The sequence below is a fragment of the Diplotaxodon limnothrissa genome, linkage group LG9 (assembly GCF_057381915.1).
Source record: "Diplotaxodon limnothrissa isolate DT_005_m linkage group LG9, D_limnothrissa_male_GT1.1, whole genome shotgun sequence".
Taxonomy (NCBI): Eukaryota; Metazoa; Chordata; class Actinopteri; order Cichliformes; family Cichlidae; genus Diplotaxodon; species Diplotaxodon limnothrissa.
In genome coordinates this window covers 31,638,734-31,651,959 of record NC_140604.1, presented here as the reverse complement: position 1 = coordinate 31,651,959, position 13,226 = coordinate 31,638,734, and the positions used below count along the sequence as shown (strand labels likewise).

Sequence of the window (13,226 nt, the reverse complement as noted above, 5' to 3'; positions counted from 1 at the left end):
TTAATGTTGTTTAGACTTTAATAAAGATGTAACTGGTTAGTATATGATGTATCTGATGACTGATATGGTATGAAATTTACACTTCAGTGGTTTTCTTCTCGTCAGAGAGCTCTGAGTTTGATTCGTGTGTTCATATATGGGCATAAAAGGCTGACTAAATCACTAGAGATCATATTTAGATGACATCATGTGTGGAAGAAAGGAAATTGCAAAGGTTTGTCACAGAAATTTGTGTGCCTGTACTCACACAGGTGGCAGAAACTTTGACTGATAACAAACTTCCCCAATGTGTTTAAATGTTTCTGCTTTTATTTAATCAGTCATTTATTGGTTGATAAATAGATTTACATGTCAGCCAAAATGGGTTTCTCCATTAATCTGGAGTGGTTTTTTCTATGACCCAAGAGGAGAGAAGGATATGTAAACACGAGTGAAGGCTACGAAGAACTCTACACTGAGGTGAAGAAAATATGAGAACTGTAGTGAAGTAGCATAACATTAACAAGAAATATGAAACCTATAAATGTGTCTCTTTTACAGTTTAGTGAAATTACACAAACAACATCCTGCCACTTTTTAAGTTCAGTTTTTGTCTTAACTTCACCTGTAATAACTGTTTTCAGGTGATTTCTTGTGGTTATCAGAATCAGAATCAGAATCAGAATACTTTATTGATCCCTGGGGGAAATTATTTTTTGTTACAGTGCTCCATTTTAAACCAACATTAAGACAAGACAGACAATACGCTAACTAAGAATAGTACAATATATACATATATATACATACATACATAAGTCACTTATAAATAAATATTTGGAAAAGAAACATGTGTAGTTGTAGCAGCAAACAGTGTGTTAAGTGGATGCGTTGTACAGGGAGATGGCCACAGGCAGGAATGATTTCCTGTGTCGTTCAGTGGTGCTTTTCGGCACAGGAAATCATTCCTGCCTGATTTCTTGTGGTTATAACAAGAAGCAGAAGTTGAAGGAGGAACTCCTTTTTCACAAAAACAGAAATAGTTCTGCAAAATGTACTCTCCACATACTTCAGCTTTTTAAATTTGAGTCTTTATGTTCCTGCCAACATGTTTTGTATCTTCTTATGGGATTTGTTATTCATATGGGAGCTTGAAATCTTGAAATAAATGTCCAGCTACCATTGGGTGAAACTCTGTAGGCTATGGATGTATACAAAAAGTGTGACATGTTGTTAAAAGTGATCAGAATGTTCAGTAAGACAAGAAAAGCACTGTGTAAATCCAGCCAGCAAACTGAGAAGAAACATATCAAAAAGGGGATTTGGGGGCTCAAATGATTAAATTGGAACCTGAGCTATTATTTCAATGAGTGTTGGAAACACACATGAAAAATTTCCCACCACTGCTTTGAATGTGCAGACTATAGTAGTTTGAAATAAGCAGTGCTTGTCTGGGGTAACACAGGCCGTGATACTGTGTGATAACACGTTTGGCTCCAAAAACAATTATTATAAAAATAAATTTATGTTACAGAATGATTGTGAGCCAACAGCATGTCTCAGGAGTGAGATATAATATTTTAAAAGTCTTTATTTAAGGGAAAAATGCAAGGTCAAAAAGTCAAAGCAGCCAATAGTCACAAATAATGAAGATCAGATTGTAGGACAGAAAAAAGTGATCGGATAAAACAAAGTAAGAAGACAACTGAAATGAGCGACTCTGAGTACAAGGGACATAATGAAGGAATGAGGAACAGGTTAGTGTGTGAGTGAAGGGTCAGCACAGGTGAATGTGGAGGCAGGCAGGTGGGAGTGGCAGTGTCTGAAGTGTCAGCAGAGTGCATGATGGGAACATAAAAAGCAGATTGACTGAATAAAGAAAAACAGAAAACTAACAGTTTGCTTTGACATTACAACATCTAAACAGAGAAGTGTTTCACTCGCTCTGTTTCTGCTGAAATGACACATTGACTTTTACTTTGTCGTCTCTCGTCTGTAGCAGTCTGATCATTAGGTAAGACATTTGTTTTAAAATTTGAGCAATTGTGCATGTTACAAAAAACCCAAACACCTTATGAAAGATAATTTCTAGTTTGATATTTTATTTGTGTAATTATGTATTTTCTTTATACAGGTGATTTGTTTTGTGACAGTCCAGTCTGTGAACATCATGACAGACATCATGTTACTGAGTCTCCTCTTTATTCCAAGTGAGCCGTCTCATTACAGTCATTTACAGTCTGACAGATCAGTGCAGATAGAGAAACTTTACAAAGTCACACACTTTATATTTGTAAGTTAAGTGAAACATTTTGTACCGAAGGTGTAGAAAGAACAGGAGAAAAAAGCAAACCCACGACACTTAAAGTCAGTTTTGTAAATATGAATTTTCTCTTCATTTAGATTTGCACATTTTAATTTTGCTCTCTGGATTCCCAGACTCTTTGGCTGCTTGTCCTGATTCTACAAACCTGTTCATCACTGCACCAACAGAGATGGAAGCTCTGAGTGGATCTTGTTTACAAATCCCATGTAACTTTAGTGAAATTGGAACAGAAAAGGTTGACAGCACAAGATCTGTGTTTGGAGTGTGGATTAAAAATCATTCTGATATTTCTGCACATCCAAACAATGAGATCTTCAACAGCAGTGGGACAGTTAGCATCTATCCAATGAAGATTACAGGAAACCTGAAGGAGAAAAGCTGCACCACTCTGTTTTCCAATTTAACCACAAATTATACAAACACATACTACTTCAGAATTATGAACTGGCCGTTCCGAGCAACAGCTTCTTGTGATCCTCTTAAAATAACAATTAAAGGTAAGAGAGTTTCATTTCATTCTTATTAAGAATATAAAGTCCAATCATTAGCAGTTTAAACATCAAAAAGCATTATGGTCAAATAAAGAGGCTGATATCACTCTGTTTATTTGCCCACAACTGTAAAGTGAACTGGAATGCAGAATATTATAATAATATTATAATAATATTATATTTTGTATTCTTTATTGTGAACAGTAAAATTGGGATTCATTCAAAAATACCTTTAAAAAGTATTTAACAGTGCTCTGCAGTAAATATAGGTTTTAAAAATCTGTACTGCACACTGTCAACAGATATATTTACCACATATTACTCAAACCTCCTTGAGGTCAATACCAGTTGTTCAGAAGACCTTAATCAGCTTGTGCAAAGCCCTTAAAAATGAACACAACTTCAGCAAAACTGCAAGAAAACTGAAAATTAAAAATCAAAGAGAAGAAATCATTCAAATGAATAAGTAGTGACTTCTTCACAAGCTACTGCTGCATCAACACAAACTAACTTCCTGACACAAATCTATCTTTACATCTCTTTCCCAACATTCCCTGCACATAGGCTACGTTCACACTGCAGGTCTTAATGCTCAATTCCGATTTTTTGATCAAATCTGATTTTTTTGTCTGCTCGTTCACACTACAAAAAAAATGCGACAGCAAACGCGCTCTAGTGTGAACGCTCAAAGCGGCCCGCATGCGCAAAAGAAGATGTCACACACAACGCGCTCTGTTTAGACCAAGAACAAACAGTATTGTTTGACTGATGGCCGTTAATATAAAGACTTCGGACTTTACGTTTCCCAATTTTTGCTTTAAGTTATTTTGTTATTTACATAATAATGTAAATAACCTAATAATGATCCTTATTGCTGTTTAAGAGAGGAGCGGTGCTTCAAAGGATAGCTGCAGATTTCTGTCAGAATCTGCAGATTATACAGTACAAATAAAATGTTTACGTTGTCTTCCCAACAGTTTCACTGACATCTACACTGGATGGCTAGGAAGCGTTCGCGATGTCTTCTCGGGCGCTGATAATTGGCTTCAGTCTTGTGTCGGTGACGTAAAAGGCGGATTTAATGCGACTTGACCGTTCAAACAGCAGTCGCTTTCTAAAACATCGGATATGTATCGGATTCAGTACCACATACGAAAGTGACCCAGATCGGATTTGAAAATATCGGATTTGCGCCGTTCACACTGTCATAGCATGATCGGATATGGGTCGCATAGGGTCAAAAAATCGGATTTGATGCGCTTTCGCCTGCAGTGTGAACGTAGCCTTAGAGGGGACGCAAAAGGAGAAATCCTTTCTGTTAGTGATTAAAAACTTAAACAGTTTTTGCATATTTGTCACTTCTGCATGTTTGAAATGAAATAAAGTTCACGATTAAACAAATATAACCTAAGTAAATTTAAACATTCACTTTTTAATGGTCATTTTATGTATTTGGGGACATCCAGGGTTTAGGCAGACCTATCTGACCCTGTATGAAAAATGGCACTTTCTTTAAAAACACATCACAACCACATTTTCCAAAATTTTCCAAGCAAGACCAAAGCATTACATTTTTAGGGGGATGTAAGCCTGAGTTTGTTTGTTCTTTTTTTTTTCTTGCTGGTGCGTTTTGGACCTTTGTCCTGCTGCATAACCCAAGTGAGCTTCAGGGCACAAACAATTGGCTGGAGATTTTTCTTCAGAATTTTCTGGTAGAGATCAGAGTTCATGGTTCCATCAATTAGGGAAAATCATCCTGAAGCAGCCTCAGACTGTCACACAACCACCACAATGTTTGATTGTTGGTATAATGTTCTCTTGATGAAATGCTTTGTTAGTTTTATGCCCATTGTAACAGGAAATTTCAAGTTTCATCTTGTTACTCGAAAGAGTATTTTTGGCAGATGTAAGTTGTGCCTTTGTGTTCTGTTAGCTCTATTTATTTTCTCCTTAAACTTTCCCATGGAGACCATTTATTGCCCAGTTGCGTATTCTTATTTTTGAATCATGAACTCTGACCCTAACTGAGAAAAGGGAGGCCTGCAGTTCTTTGGATGATGTTCTGGGGTCTTTTGTGAACTCCTGGATGAATCATAAATACACTCTTGAGTAATTTTGGAAGGTTGGCAAGAAACTTCACCACTGTTCCAGATTTTCTCCATTTTGTGGATAATGGTTCTCACTGTGGTTCATGCGGCATCACAAAGCCTTAGAAATGCTTTTGTGATCCTTTCAGCCTATAATATGTCAATGACTTTGTTTCTCAGCTCTTTAAATCATGGAATAATGTGCTGCTGTTTGAGGAGTAGTCTGGGAGTAGTCAGTAATTGTCACATCTTGTATTGTTTTTATTCAATGTTGTCACGTTTTTCTATCCTTTTCTTGACTGTATTATCAGTGTACAAACTGTGTTTAATGTGAAACCACAGATTCTCCTTGGAGGCCCAATATTACAATCCAAGGTGATCTGAAGGAGAAGGAGTCTGTCACTATAACCTGCTCAGCTCTTACTCCCTGTCCACACTCCCCTCCTCAACTCACCTGGAATCTCCAACAAGACTCTCACAACGAAATAGAGGAAAATACAGATGGAAGCTTTACAACTAAAATCCAGCAGACCATCACTCTGTCAGACACATATGATGGAAAGAAGATCAGCTGCTCTGCCAGATATCCTGTGAACCAAGGAAACGACACCAAGACAGCAGAGACAGAAGAGACTCTCAGTGTTTCATGTAAGACAATCAGAGTTTGTTGTTGAACTGAATCCCATCGGACAACATGATTTATGTTTTTCTCTCCAGATGCTCCTAAAAACACCTCAGCATCCATCAGTCCATCAGGTTTGGTGTCAGCAGGCAGCTGGGTGAACCTGACCTGCTCCAGCAGAGCCAAACCTCCAGTCAGCAACTTCACCTGGTTCAAGAAGAGCAGAGATGGAGCTGTGAAAGTATTTGAAGGAGAGATTTACAGCTTCAATGTAACAGATGGAGGAGTTTATTACTGTGTGGCCACTAATGATCTGGGTAATCAGACATCAGCAGAGATTCATGTGACTGTTGGAGGTAAAGGCTAAAGTCATAAATGTGTTAGATATTCTCCAAAATTTTCCTTTTTTTCTTTTTCTTTCATCTAACTTCAGGTTGTGAACAAGAACAGCCTGGATCAATGAGTCAACATTAAATCATGCTTTATTTGTTTTTTACTTGCTGTTTTCTGTAGGTCATGTTTCATCCCAGTGTCCACGTATAGGAGGAATCATTGGAATCATTGTACTCTTAATCTTACTCTGTTTGATTGTCTTTGCTTGGTAAGTATCGTCTATCTAAGCAAAACACATGAGTCAGTTAGTTAATTTTATTTTTACCTTATAATAAAGACTGTTTTTTCCATCACACTTGACTTTGCTCAAATATATATTTAAATTAAAACAGAATATAGTTAATACAACTGTCTCTGACGTCTTCCAGGTGGTTGAAGTCAAAGCATCAAACTCAACAACAGACTCAGGTAAGAAAACTGAAATACAACACTACCTGTAGTGTTACCTGACTCTTCAGATAAGTATTTATTGTAATACTTCTATCAGAGCAGTCTAACTATTTAACACTTTTGTTGTCTTCACATTCTATACATAGCTGTTGCTCTCAGGGTCAGAATTGTCCCATTATCACCAAAGATCTAAAATAAAGCCATTTAATTTTAAATGCCAACACCATTTTGCATGGAAAAAACCTGTATGTGAATACCAGAGTTTTCCTTTTTCACAGTGCAGAATGACTGCATTCATCCAGTTGCAACCACTCATTATTATCTTAAGAAAGCTGCCACATTATGTGTTTCTCTACAGCAACACATAACAAACATTTATGTCTGAATGGAACCAGCTGCCTGTTGGGTGTTACTTCAGTGCTAGGGTTGTAGAGTTATGGCAGCCACTTCACTCAGTTGTCCCAGACCTCGCTTACGGCGGGGCATTAGTATATCTGGAATGTGTTTACAATGCTTCACTTGTCACACGCCTTATTCCTAAATGGACTGATCCATATCTGCCATCTCCAGAATGGCATGTTGTTTTCTGATAGCTAGTGAGATTACCAGATGAAATGTTTGGACAATTTACTCAAAGGGGAAACTGCATATATTTTGGGTCGTAGAGTCATCTCTGTGACATTTAGTGGTGCCATGCTCCCCTAGTTGTCATATGATGGTGTGGATTATGTTATCTTGCCATTTTTTGTTATACCCTTTGAATTTGAAAAACCAACATCTAAGGGGTTTTCTGTTGTTAAACACATTTTAATGCCATTTTTGAAACAAGGAAAAAAGGAAGGTTAATGTAAAATGTCTAAAAACATGAATAAGAATAGACCCAACTCACAGAATCATAGAACCTTCTGTTGTTTTATTTCAACAGATTCAAATAACTGAACATCGGGTTGATGAAGAGCCAGCAAGTAAAACAGAAGGAGAGGAAGAAAACATCCATTATGGAGAGATCAATTTCTCTACGCTGGGATACGAAGTGCCCTCTGACTCAGTGCGGGACAGAGGTGAGCAGCAGGATACGGTGTACGCACAGGTCAACAAGCCAGAAAACAGCTCAACACAGAGTGCTCATGGCCAAGAGGAACTTTTTCCTGAAGAAAAATTGAGAACTGTAGTGGAATAACAAGAAGAAACTCGTCCAAATGACTGCAAGGAAACTCTGTTACTCTGATTTCTGGGTAACATCCATCCCTACTTTACCATCCACCATTTAATCCTCCCCTCCACCTTCCATCTTCTTGAGTTCCAAAGTCCTCCTACAGACTACCCAATGATGCTGCCTACCTACATTCTCCCCCAACACCACCTCACTGTCTCCTGTTTCTTTTCAGTTTGCAACTTCTGTCCACCTGTGTACAACTTCCTCCACTTTTATTCATCATCTTATGTTCCTCCTCCTTCCTGAAGTAGATGTCAACCACAGCTATTTCAGTCCTGTTCATAAAATCCACTATTTGTCCTTCTCTTCTTAAGACCATACCTACCCCAAATCTCTTCATAGCCCTTTTTAACTTCACCTAATAAGTCATGGGAATTTCTTTTTCTACTGACATCCAACCTGTGGGGAATACACACTGACAACAGCAAGACATCACACCTTCGATTTCCATCTTCAAACTCATGATTCTGACATTTTCTTTGTTTTTACAACAGTATTCCAGCACTCTTCCTTCAGCATTACCCCCAGTCTGTTTCACTTATCTACATCATGGTAGAACAGCTTGAATCCACCTCCAGTGCTCTTGACCTTGCTTTCACCTGGTGTCCTGCAAACACAGTATATCTGCCTTCATCATATAAGCCAACTCTCTCCCTTTACCAGTCATCGTCCCTACATTTAGTCTCCACAGTCCTGCTCTAAATAGCCTTAAACAAACTTTGAACAATGAATACAGCTAATCTGCCTTCACAGAGTGTATGTGAATCTACCTTCTTTACACAAGTCAGAAACTTCATGACAATTAGATTCAATAGCAGCAGTGTGATTTTTCTCATGGTTCAGCTGTGGGATTAACACGCTGTTGTCGAAAATATAATGGAAAAGTACTTAACACGTACATGATCTGCACCACTTTGTGAGTTGTTGATTGCTTTCATAAAAGGCTGGATGAATTACCATGAATTCCAGGATTAAATGATTCTAATCCCTTTTCTTCAGCATTTTAAAAAAGTCAGCATGCTGCATTGATAAAATAAATACTGCAGATTCACACCACCAGGTGGTGATGACCTGACATCTCTGCTACACTTTTTATCCAAGTGTTTGGATAAAACACATTTGCAGTTTTTTGATACTTTTCCTTAATCCTTCGATGTCAAATGCATCTCACTGTGTTGAATGAGTGTTTAGGATAATTATTTTGTATGTCTTGCTTTGTGGTACGTAAGAATGAATGAGATTTGAAAAATAAAATGTAATATTGTAACACCTTGTTAGTCCATATGTGTCTTACTTTAATAAGTAAAACTGCCTACCATTTATAATCTGGAACAAAATAAATAAATAAAATAACCCCAAACCCACTGCAGAATCATTGGTTGCTGTTTTATTTTGTATTCTGACTGAAAGACCCCGATGATATGTGGAATTACTGGAATTCTTTGTATTTGTAGGACAGCTTGACTCTGAGGAAGTTCTTTCACAGAGTTTATTCACAGAGTGTATATAAGTTCAGTGAAGAAGATGTTGATGAATGTCAGACTTTGCAGTTAAACACTTATAAATTTAACACGTGTGTCTTAGGCATTTTTTAGTCAGCAAAGCTTTCCACAACATCAAGCAAATAAAATCCAAGAATTTGAATAAAAGATTTAATAATTACATTAATTCCAGTTGTTGTAATGTATTGCCACTTCACATTTGCAAATGTAAAGAACACAAAATACAACTTATTAACTGCTTAATTTCATAATTGCATTGTACATATACAATTAAAATAAAGGGTTATTCTATTCTATTCTATTTGATAAGGCAGAGTTCTTAATTTAATATTTTTAATAAAACATGCTTTAATGGCAACCCTTTATTTTTCACTAACATTTTGGCAAAATCCCACTTTGTCAAAAATTGTACTTAGTTTATTATTGTGTGATGAATCAGAGCACCTGTATAAAAAAGCCCAAAGCCGACTGTACTTCCTCAGGAGGCTGAGGTCTTTTAACATCTGCAGGAAGCTCCTGAGGATGTTTTACCAGTCGGTGGTTGCTGGAGTACTTTTCTATGCTGTGGTGTGCTGGGGGAGCAGCACAGCAAAGAAGGACTCATCCAGGCTGGAGAAACTGATCAGGAAGGCTGGCTCTGTGGTCGGCATGAAGCTGGACACTCTGGTGACAGTGGCAGAGAAAAGGACATTAAAGAAACTGCTGGACATTATGAACAATGCCAGGCATCCTCTGCACACGGCCATTAACAACCAGAAGAGTCTGTTCAGTGACAGGTTGCTTCTCCCAAAGACAAGAACTAACAGACTTAAAAACTCCTTTGTCCCACACGCCATCAGACTGTTTAACTCCTCCCTGGAGGGGAGAGGGAGGGGAAACAGGAGGACAAAGGAGGGGGGAACAACTAAGCTGTAGTGCCTCTTCACCTCACTGTGCAATACCTTTGTGCAATACTTTTGTAAATAGTCAACGGTGCAATAGACTCAATACTTGAAATGTGCAATTCACTTGTATTTTTATTTTTATTCCTATTTATTCTATTTATCCCCTTCGTATATTTTATTTATATTGTCTCTGTATTTATATATATATATATATGTGTGTGTGTGTGTGTGTGTGTATTATATATATATATATATAATATTCTGTAACTCTGTAACTTCTGTCGGTGCTGTGCTTTTTTGGAAATCGAATTTCCCAGAGGAACCCACCCGAGGGATTAATAAAGTTCTATCTAATCTAATCTAATCTAAGTATCACAGTATCGCATTTAATCTTTACAGAATTGCTTTCAGGATGGTTTTGTTGCATTTGGACATCATTTGAACAACATTTTTGTTAACTCTGATACATTTATACCAAGATATCTAACATACAAATAAATCACAGGAGAGCACACACAGCATCTGAGCATGGAAAAACTGTATAAACATGATCATAAACAAAGGAGCTATATTTAATCACCAGGAAGAAATAAACAGCAGTTAAATTGAGTATAGTATGGATTGTGTTTAATTTAGATTTGAGAAAAATGAAATGTGATTTGAAACAAATATTTTTAATGTGCAGGTAACATATTTGTGTCAGCAACTTTTTTTCTGTTTTCTGCTTTGAAGTGTGGTACTTACCAAACAAAAACCATTAAGCAGAATAACATTACAGAAGTAAGAGGTCAACAATCCAAATGATTCCACCAATAAGTGGCCACAGTGTGACTCCAGATGAAATGAGACCTAAAGAAAAGATCAAGTAACAACAATTAATTTTGCATGGACACAAAGAAAAACTCATTTGAGAACAGATCTTGGCTACAGCTGTTACCTGCAACAGTCACACGAATCACTGCTGATGTCTGATTACCCAGATCATTAGTGGCCACACAGTAATAAACTCCTCCATCTGTTACATTGAAGCTGTAAATCTCTCCTTCAGATACTTTCACAGCTCCATCTCTGCTCTTCTTGAACCAGGTGAAGTTGCTGACTGGAGGTTTGGCTCTGCTGGAGCAGGTCAGGTTCACCCAGCTGCCTGCTGACACCAAAGCTGATGGACTGCTGGATGCTGAGGTGTTTTTAGGAGCATCTGGAGAAAAAAAATGAAAACCTTTAAACATTTTTTTAATGACAGGATAAAAAAATAACAACCAAACAACGAGTGTCTTACATGAAACACTGAGAGTCTCTTCTGTCTCTGCTGTCTTGGTGTCGTTTCCTTGGTTCACAGGATATCTGGCAGAGCAGCTGATCTTCTTTCCATCATGTGTGTCTGACAGAGTGATGTTCTGCTGGATTTTAGTTGTAAAGCTTCCATCTGTGTTTTGCTCTATTTTGTTGGGAGAGTCTTGTTGGAGATTCCAGGTGAGTTGAGGAGGGGAGTGTGGACAGGGAGTGAGAGCTGAGCAGGTTATAGTGACAGACTCCTTCTCCTTCAGATCACCTGGGATTGTAATATTGGGCCTCCAAGGAGAATCTGTGGTTTCACATGAAACATTTCTTTACACCAATAACGCAGGAAATAGAGTCAAGAAAAAAATGTGATACCATTGGATAATAAAAAATATACACCCTATGTAGTGGACAAAAAGTATTTGCATACATTTTTAACATGTTTTTAATTTTTCGTGGTTCTCTAAATATGTTTGAAGAACTAAAAAAATGTGTGTAGAGCACTGTTGAACACATTATGAATTGTTTTTTTTTTTTCATCCCCCATGTCTTTGTTTCTCATGAAATGAAGTTACAATTTTCCATTACAAATCAATTAAACAGGTTGATTTGCACATTTGACCACAACTGCTTTGTGTTGTTTACACAAAAGTTGTAGCTGTTTAGGATTTATGTTCTTAATAAATTGAAAGAAAACTTTCTCACCTTTAATTGTTATTTTAAGAGGATCACAAACAGCTGTTGCTCTGTAGGGCCAGTTCATAATTCTGAAGTAGTATGTGTTTGTATAATTTGTGGTTAAATTGGAAAACAGAGTGGTGCAGCTTTTCTCCTTCAGGTTTCCTGTAATGTTCATTGGATAGATGTTAACTGTCCCACTGCTGTTGAAGATCTCATTGTTTGGATGTGCAGAAATATCAGAATGATTTTTAATCCACACTCCAAACACAGATCTTGTGCTGTCAACCTTTTCTGTTCCAATTTCACTAAAGTTACATGGGATTTGTAAACAAGATCCACTCAGAGCTTTCATCTCTGTTGGTGCAGTGATGAACAGGTGTGAATCTTGAGGACAAGCAGCCAAAGTGCCTGGAAAAGGTAAGAGCTAAATTAAAAGGTGCAAATCTGAATGAAGATAAAATTTATAATGACAAAATCAACTCCAAGAGCCATGGATTTACTTCGTAAAGTATATCTATCTTCACTGATCTTTCAGACTATAAATGACTGTAATGAGACGGCTCACTTGGAATAAGGAGGAGACTCAGTAACATGATGTCTGTCATGATGTTCACAGACTGGACTGTCACAAAACTCATCACCTGGAAAAAAAATATAAAAAGCCATAATTAGACAAACAAAAGATTAAAACAGAAAATCATGTCACAAATTTCTAAACCTAAGGAGTAAATTAAGGCAGTTACTTTTTAGAGTATTATACAATTTTATATAATTACTATATGTAAAAAAAAATTAAGTCTTACCAAATGATCAGGCTGCTACAGAGGAGAGACGACAACGTAAAAGTCAATGTGTGATTTTAGCAGAAACACAGTGAGTGAAACACTTCTCAGTTTAGATGTTGTAATGTCAAAGCAAACAGGCCTGTGATGCTTTGGGCTTTCTGTCGTTCTTTATTCAGTCAGTCTTTTTATGTTCCCATCATGCACTCTGCTGACACTTCAGATGCTGCCACTCCCACCTGTCACCTGTCCTGACCCTCCTCTCACATTTTAACGTGTTCCTCATTCCCTCAAAATGTCCCTCATACATAAAGCTGCTCATTTCCATCAGTTGTCTTTTTACTTGTCTTTGTCTGAGCTTTCCAAAGATGTCCAAAGATTTCCAATTTTTTTGTTTCCTGCCAATTCTGAGTTTCATTTTCTGTGACCACTGGCTACTTTGACCTTTGCATACTTGTTTAATAACGTAAATTTAGACTTTTCATTTTATATCCCACTCCTGAGTTGTACTCTTAGTCCATAGATCTGATCACTTAAGACAATAAAATAAAAGTCTCACTTTTCTGTGAATAATAAAGTGCGAACTCAAGTTCAT

General features: G+C 37.2%; 2 protein-coding genes across 2 annotated transcripts; one reads left to right on the top strand and one right to left on the bottom strand.

Annotated features, from left to right (window-relative positions):
• Positions 1 to 2,146: 2,146 nt before the first annotated feature.
• Positions 2,147 to 7,465, top strand: LOC146625834 (cell adhesion molecule 3-like). The gene is made up of 7 exons (XM_085362521.1): positions 2,147 to 2,186; positions 2,416 to 2,799; positions 5,223 to 5,528; positions 5,598 to 5,858; positions 6,016 to 6,103; positions 6,264 to 6,303; positions 7,211 to 7,465. Exons 1-7 carry the CDS (start codon positions 2,147 to 2,149, stop codon positions 7,463 to 7,465), a joined length of 1,374 nt encoding a protein of 457 aa, XP_085218647.1.
• Positions 7,466 to 10,659: 3,194 nt separating this feature from the next.
• On the bottom strand, positions 10,660 to 12,487 carry LOC146625833 (myelin-associated glycoprotein-like). Its single transcript, XM_085362520.1, has 5 exons — positions 12,415 to 12,487; positions 11,874 to 12,257; positions 11,167 to 11,472; positions 10,825 to 11,085; positions 10,660 to 10,736 (listed from the first exon to the last, which is right to left on the bottom strand). The coding sequence occupies exons 1-5, from the start codon at positions 12,485 to 12,487 to the stop codon at positions 10,660 to 10,662; spliced, it is 1,101 nt and encodes a 366-aa protein (XP_085218646.1).
• Positions 12,488 to 13,226: the final 739 nt, after the last annotated feature.

Bases quoted from the DNA above. Each gene is read 5' to 3' on its own strand.
- LOC146625834 (XM_085362521.1), top strand. From the start codon at position 2,147: ATGACAGACATCATGTTACTGAGTCTCCTCTTTATTCCAA. The intron at 2,800-5,222 runs GTAAGAGAGTTT...GTGAAACCACAG, and splicing joins TCTTAAAATAACAATTAAAG to ATTCTCCTTGGAGGCCCAAT. The intron at 6,304-7,210 runs GTAAGAAAACTG...TTATTTCAACAG, and splicing joins AAACTCAACAACAGACTCAG to ATTCAAATAACTGAACATCG.
- LOC146625833 (XM_085362520.1), bottom strand. From the start codon at position 12,487: ATGAGTTTTGTGACAGTCCAGTCTGTGAACATCATGACAGACATCATG. The intron at 12,258-12,414 runs GTGAGCCGTCTC...TACCTTTTCCAG, and splicing joins GAGTCTCCTCCTTATTCCAA to GCACTTTGGCTGCTTGTCCT. The intron at 11,473-11,873 runs GTGAGAAAGTTT...GTGAAACCACAG, and splicing joins TCTTAAAATAACAATTAAAG to ATTCTCCTTGGAGGCCCAAT.